Source organism: Pediculus humanus, genomic scaffold (assembly GCF_000006295.1).
Source record: "Pediculus humanus corporis 1103172108290 genomic scaffold, whole genome shotgun sequence".
Classification (NCBI taxonomy): Eukaryota; Metazoa; Arthropoda; class Insecta; order Psocodea; family Pediculidae; genus Pediculus; species Pediculus humanus.
In genome coordinates, this window is record NW_002987859.1 from 1,409,781 (window position 1) to 1,417,576 (window position 7,796).

At 32.7% G+C, this 7,796-nt stretch overlaps 1 protein-coding gene across 1 annotated transcript; it reads right to left on the reverse strand.

The window, feature by feature from the left end:
* Positions 1 to 1,759: 1,759 nt before the first annotated feature.
* On the reverse strand, positions 1,760 to 3,595 carry Phum_PHUM540640 (uncharacterized protein; the record flags this gene model as incomplete). Its single annotated transcript, XM_002431644.1, has 2 exons — positions 1,760 to 3,451; positions 3,518 to 3,595. The coding sequence occupies 2 exons, from the start codon at positions 3,593 to 3,595 to the stop codon at positions 1,760 to 1,762; spliced, it is 1,770 nt and encodes a 589-aa protein (XP_002431689.1).
* Positions 3,596 to 7,796: the final 4,201 nt, after the last annotated feature.

Consider the following 7,796-nt stretch of genomic DNA (forward strand, 5'->3'; position numbering starts at 1 on the left):
AAAAAAGTGTCACCAGTAGGCGTGGACTTAAGAGAATAACCGAGAAATTTCTGTAATTTAAATTAAGTTGATAACCTACAAATTATTTGACAACCTTGATCGATGATGACATCACAACAGTGAAAAATAAAACAAACAAACAAACGAAACAAACAAATTTTTTTTTTTTTTAAATAACACGAAAGAAATTTTATTTTTTTTAACAATGAGAGATGATGCGACGACATGCGAAATTTTTTTTGTTTGTTGTTGTTGTTGTTTGTTGCTTTCTCTCGGCTCCGGCATCCGATAAAAAAAAAAAAATTATTATTATTATTATTACGTAATTAAAAAAAAGAGCAGAAGGAATCTCGTGTCTCCCTTTCCCCCCACCGCATTCTTTTTCAATAGAATTTTCAGGTATTTTCGTTTTAAGCAATTTCCGGCGTGAAAATTAATTTTTCGTATTTAAAATAATAATAATAATAATAATTTCCGAGAAAAATTATTATTTTAATACCTAATATTTTAATATTACGGTTTAAATTAGTGTAAAAATAATAATAATAACACAATAATGGAGTAATATTAACGATAATAATAATTTTAGGATTTTTATTAATCGCTAATAATAATTTCTTTTGACCCTTTTTAAAATTTTCCCGCCAAAACTCATAAGCGCGCGAAAAACCAAACTTTCCGACACCTGGTGGACAAAAATGTAATTAAATGAATAACCGTTATTATACAAACGACAACAACGAAGACGACGACAAAACAATTTTCTTTTCCCGTTTCAATTATTTTACGACCGAATCGAAAAAATAAAAATATTTTTAGTGGGAGACCGTAAGAGAGAGACAGGAGAGAGAGAGAGAGAGAGAAAATTCGGGTTAGAAAAATGAGAAAAAATGACGTCAGAACAACGCGTGGGAACGTAGAAACGATTGCGAATAATTTACCTTATCTGAAAATAATCGATGTCACCGCCTTTTTTTAAAAATAAAAAAAAAAATTAATAAGAAAGAAAATGAAAAAAAATAAAACGACGACGACACGTTCGTACAGTGGGAGAAGAATCAATTTTCTTTTTTTTATCATTCATTCATTCATTCATTCATTTTTTTTTTAAATGGAAAAAACAAATGATTGATTGATGTTTTCATTATTGATTTTTTTTTAACGTATGGGAACAACAACAACAACAACAACAACAACAAACACTCCTTCCACGTGATGAACGTTTGTCGAATCGAATAAGTGTGTGTTCGAATAGTGAATATCGAATCGCGAAAAAAAAATAATTAGCTTTTTTTTTTTTTGAAAATTATTCTGCCACGACATTTTATTTTTTTTTGCTCAAAAACAGGGGGGGAAACATTATCGATAAAAATTTAACAGAATGTTAGTAAATATAAATATTTTTTTAGTATATTATTACACCGACCTGCGGTCTCGACGCGATCGACTGTACATTCATTATTCCAACAAACAAAACAATCAAACAAACAAACAAACAAACATACAAACGGGCAATATATATATTAATAAAATAAAATTTCATTTCGTGGTTGTTAATAATAATAATGTTGAGCAGTAGTCATGGAGTAATAATGAGTAATTTTCTTTCTCTCTTTTTTTTCCAATAAAAAATGAGAGAGAGTAATAATTTTTTTTTTTTTTTTTGGTTACGAATTACATATATCACAACCGTATCGTATTATTATTATTTTTTTTTGAAATCACGTGATCTATATTACGTTATTTACTATGTGTACAATTAATCTTCCATCTTGATGGATTGAAGGGAAATTTGCTGTGAGGATTCTCTCGCATTGTGACCCTGGAATGAAGAAGACGTTTGAGATTCTGTCTTTGGCGAAAAACCTTTAGAAGATCTTTCATCGTTGGGTTCTGCTGTCACCGGTGTCACTGGTTCGTATCTGGCATGAGTTCTCATGTGTCGCGTTATCATGTCTCTCCTGCACGCGGCATACGGACATTGAGGACATTTGTAAGGTTTTTCTCCCGTGTGCGTTCTTTGATGGGTCGACAAATGATCGCTACGCGAAAACACTTGACCGCAAACGCGACACGTGTAAGGTTTAACTCCCGTGTGCAATCTCATGTGTCGAGTCAACATATCACTCCGAGCGAACGACCGTTTACAAACTTCACATAAATAAGCTTTCGCGGTGGAGTCGTTCGAATTTTGCCTGCTCTTGTGTCGGGAAGCCATGTGCTTGGCCAAGCGATCGTGAAGGCTGAACATTTGACCGCAGACCGGACACACGTACGCCACGTCGGCTCCGGGAGGCATTTCTTCCACGACGGGATACACGTCTAAATTGTACCTAACTGCGACGGATTCTTTCGTCGTCGGAGATGCCACGTCTCCTTTGACAACCGGCACGGAAACCGATCCTTTAGGCGGAAGAAAACCGTGCGGAACGAGTTGAAGGTGCACGGGGGGTTCGGGATATGTTACAGGGGATTGAAATGAATCTTTAGGAGACGGGGAAAAATCTTTAGGGCGCGAATTATCCTTTGTCGAATACGAATTTGAGACAATATCCTTTGGTATCACCGGAATACTTAAATCCAATCCGCATTTTCCCTCCATTCTGTCTTTGCTCCCTTTCACGGAAAGATCCAACGGAGAGTCTTGCGGAGTGGAATTATCGGATTCTAAAGAGCCTCCTTTGCTTTGAGGAGTCGTTGATCTATGAATTGACAACGGGTGAGGAACAACGCGACCTAACTGTCTCAAAACGGTTCCCCTTTCCGTGTGAGAATCAATTCTTTCAGTCTTGGCAGCTTCGAACCATAAAGGCACATCCGAATCGGAATGACTTCTTCGACGGAACAAATCCGGTAAGTATTTCGAATGAAGATAATGTTCGAAACTATAAGCGGGAGGTGGAATGGGGGATACGGGCGTCAAAGGAGAGATAGGCGAGGAAGGATAGTAATGATCGTGCGGGAAAGCGTGAAAACCAAATCCCGACGAACAGTGAGGACACGAACATCCTGAAAATTTTGGCTGCGGAGAAAAATGTTGGGATAAAGGTGACACTTCTTGCTCCCATTTAACCGGTATTCTCGGAGGGGGCGGTGTCTTCGAGTCTATTTCCTCTTCTTTGAGTCGCAGCGGACTAAAACTAATCTTTGGAGAGTCCGTCGGAGAACTGTGAGGGGATTTAGAAGAAGATGCCGGACTAAAAACATCTTCGATCTCTTCCTCCTCCGACTGATAACGTTCGCGATCGGCACTGTCAAAACGGAAAACTTCTCCCGGCGGCATATCGCGGAGCATTAGCTTTTTATCGAAAAGAATGTCTCTCGGACGAACGCTACACTTTTTCGATGAACCCTCTGGCTCGTTATTATTATGATGATGAACGTTATTATTAAATGGCGAACCCGACGTCGTCACTTGCGTCGCCAGTTTGTCTAAAACTTGACTGAGACGCTTACGCTTTCGCTTTCCATGTTTATGATTATTATTTGGCACGTACGGATGATTATTATTACTCACTTTATGTACTGTTGCTGTGGCCTCCAGCTGAGCATCCATGGCCATCAGCAAGGTGTGGCGCATGAGCGCAGAGAGCATTGGCCTTGCTCGACGTTCGCGCCGGTACAGGCGGCCTTCCGCGCTTGGTATTTATCACTTTTTCTCATTTCTCGCAAGACCAGATTTTTTAATTTTTCACCTCTTATATCACTACTTCTTAATTTTACCTTTAATCTGAAATGCAAAAAAAAATTATTATCATTATTATTATTATTTACACAACATTAAAACCTTTATAATTATCTTGAACGTGCGACCAATAAAATAAAATAAAATAAAAATTATAACTCGAATCGTAAATTATATTTTTAAAACGTTTTATTCGTCGGTAAAATATATATATTTCATCTAACATCCGTCTTCCTACCTTTCAGTACAAACTAATACGTGTATGCAACAGTTATGGAAGTAAAAAACATGTCGTCGTCGTCGCTTCGTTTAAAACAATTGTAAAAGAAATACAATTACCGGAGACGCACCCTAAAAAAAAAAAAAAAAACGAAGAAAATCTCGCGCGATCGTTAACAAATCGTTTTCTTCAATTCAACCGACCCAGCCTAACAACACAAATAAATAAATAAAAAAATAAATAAATAGTTTCTGGGAAGTGTCGTGCCCCGGTAATAACAAACGGGGCATGTACCTATTTAAATGTCAACAACCTTTTAACAACGACAACAACAACGCAACAATCAACCTTTGCGAAAACCTTTTTTTCTTCTTTTTTTAACGCTTTTCACTTCTCTATACCTCTCTCTCTCTCTCTCGCAGTGGAAAAAAAAAAAAAAAAACAAGGCAAATTTATAAAACTTTTCCAAAACCTTATTTTTATACGCGTTTATAATTAATTTATTTTGATTTGATTATCGGTTTAATAAGTTGCTGACCTAATTAATCATTTACTTACGCTTTTCAACGAGACGAAAAAAAAAAAAAAAACTAACGTTGGTGATATAATGATAATAATAATAATTAACAAATAAGTGCCAATGTTCGCTACCTAAATAACAACAACAACAACAACAACTACTATTCACCTGCAATATATTTAAATTAATATTTTTATTATTATTATTATTATTATTATTATTATTTTTATTTTTATTTTTAAAGGTAAAACTAAATTGTTTTTAGTTTTTTTTTTTTTGCAATTGTAAAATTTCTGGAAGGGAAAAGAAAAAAAATTAAAATGAAATTGAAAAGTTGTTTTATTTTATTATTAAATGCCTCGGGATGGGGGGTGGGGGTAATAAAATTAAGCAAACATTACGACTAAAGTTTTTTAAAGGTTGCATTCACGCGTACCAACATTATTAATGTCGACGACGACAACGACAATTTTCATTCATTTTTGTGCAACCAGAAAAAAATTTCAAAAAAAAAAAAAAAAAAAAATTATGAACCTTTCGATTTATTTACGAACCTGAAAGAAGTAAAAAAGTAGTATTACGAGGTATGATCTGTCTGTCTGTTTGTTTGTTTGTTTGTTTGTTTGTTTGTTTGCCTGCTTGCCTGTCTGTCTGTCTGTCGCACGTACGTGAATCTATCAATTTACGATGCGAAAGTTTTTTTAATTAATTAAAAAAAAAAAAATCATGCGTGACGCTACGTTTTTTCTTTTTCCATCGAAAAATTTCTTACGCACTCACTCTCACGCACAATTTTTCTTTTTTTTTTCAATTAAACAAATAATTTTAACGATTTAAAATTATCGAAAATTTTATTTGAAAAAAAAGGAGAGAGAAAGAGAGAGAGAGAGAGAGAAAATAATAGAATAAAAACGATAATCTACGATGATAAATCTATACGCAACCATACGAGTAATTTCACGCATGCGAGTTGAAAAAAAAAAAAAAAATTATTACCGCGTGAATTTGAGTAATAAAAAAAAAAAAAAAAAATAATAATAATAATAATTACAAGAAAGTAATTTTAGCGCTTATATCAAAAACTTCAAAGTTTTAAATGAAAAAAAATAAAAAAATAAAAAATTAATTGCTTTAAAACGCCTACTATATTTATATTACTTTTGTAAATAACACACGCACGCACGCACACATACGCGAAGTATAGAATTCGATTTGTTTCCAGTAAAATTTCCAAAGGATAACGTAATAATATTTATTAAAAAAAAAAAAAAAGGAAAATTGATTTCCGTTATTAAAACCTGACAACAACAACGGAGTAACAACAACAACAACAAGTTTATTGAACTTCAATTGATTTATAACAAATCGATTTATTTGTTATTATTATTATTATTCAGTATGAAATCCATGACCTTACACAACATTATAAAAATAAAATCGTTCGAAAAAAAAACCCATTATTATTATCATCATTATCGGTATTTAAAATAAAATCAATCGAGATCGAATTATCATCAATATCATTGGCACGAGGAATCTTCATTTAAATTTCGTAATAAAAAAAATTTTTTTTTCTGTTTTACTGTCTACCCGAACGCACGCGTACGTACGCGCGTATCATCATCATCATCATCCTTACTTTTTCGCATTTAAAAAAAAAATCTAATTGAACAATAACAAAAATTAAAATTTTTAATTTCTCGCGCGCGTCGCAACGACAGCAAAAAAGGAAAAAAATAAGAGCAACGCGGCGATCGTAATTTGAAAAAAAAAAAAAAACGCGCGTTTTTTCATCAACGTTAATAAATTATTATAAAAAAAATTAAAGGTATATAATGCGCAAACGCATTCCCGTATATATATATCTAAAGTTTTCCGTTAACTATAAAAATGAATTTTTTTTTTTTGACAGGTAATAAAATTCGCACCGTAATTGAATGGCACGGATATTTATTATCATCATCATCATCATCGTTATTATTAGTATTATTATTATTATTATTACTCTCCTCTTTTCTACGCTCTGTTCGAAACGGAGTCCCTTTAGTTTAATTAACCAGAACAAATGATGAAAATAACCGTTAATATTTAATAATTGAGTTTAAAAAAAAACTTGATTCCTCAAAGGCACGATTTCGACTCCTAACTTACACACACACACACATATGGAATCCCTTTGAAGTTTAAATAATAATAATAATGATAATGATAATGATGATGGTAATAATGAATTTTTATTGTTTTCAATTCTCGCGCGGCGGTTGTGCGCGTAAGGAAACGAAAATAAAAAAAAAAAAATTTTTTTTAAATTTTAAATTATTAACTTTACGCGGAGGCGGTGTATTAGTTTTATAATTATACGTAAATACGCAAACACAAACAACGCGCGCGTTGTGGGTGGAAATAATGATAATGATAATAAAATTTATTTTTCCCCGTTGCCGTCACCGTCGCTCACTCCGCTACTCCTACCCCTATCCCCTACCTCCCCCCCGACCGCAACAACCGCGCCCGCGACCGTTAAAATATTGATTTTTTTTTTTTGTTTTCCTTTGTTCGTCTCCTGTAAAAGCTTGCCAAATTAAAATTAAATACATTTTTCACTTTCCAAAGGTTTTTACGATTGACTGAATAATAAAAACGAAAAAAAAAAAAACTTTTTTTTTTTTTTTTTCGTTTGTTGGCAACATTTTTAATTTTTACATGTATTAGCTATATTTATATATTTTTTTTTTGCTCCTATTGTTTCTTTCTTTCTTTCTTACTCCTACAATTTTTCTTGCATTTTCCTGGGAATTTTTTTTTTTACGATTTTATATTTAGTTTCGCTTTTTTTTAATTTTTTTTCATAAAATTTATTTTAACGCGGCGAAAATTTAACATCAAAACGATTTTAACTTATTTCGGGGAGGGGGGAGAAGATGGAGGTGGATAGTAAAAAAAAAAAAAAAAAATAGAAAACACGTTTAAATCTCGATCGTTTTCATTCCGAATCCCGTACTTTTCAAACAACCTTCTCCATTTCACCCCCCATTTTCCCCCCACATTTTTTACGTCATCATCAATCGTGGGAAAAACAATGAGTTGACGCAAAAACAAAAAAAAAAAAAAAAAAACTCGCATCGGAAAAATTTAAAAAAAAAAATGAACATCCAAGTCATTCAAATCAAAAACTTATTATTATTATGTCATTTTATTTACCCTTTCTCGAAAATATCTCTCTCCCCCTCCCAAAAAAAAAAAAAAGAAAGAAAAATTCAAATGCGACAAAGTCGTACCCGTAAATAAAATCAAAACAACACACAAAAAAAAAAAAAAAAAAAAAAAAAAAAAAAAAAAAAAAACCAAAACCAAAAAAAAAAAAAAAAAAA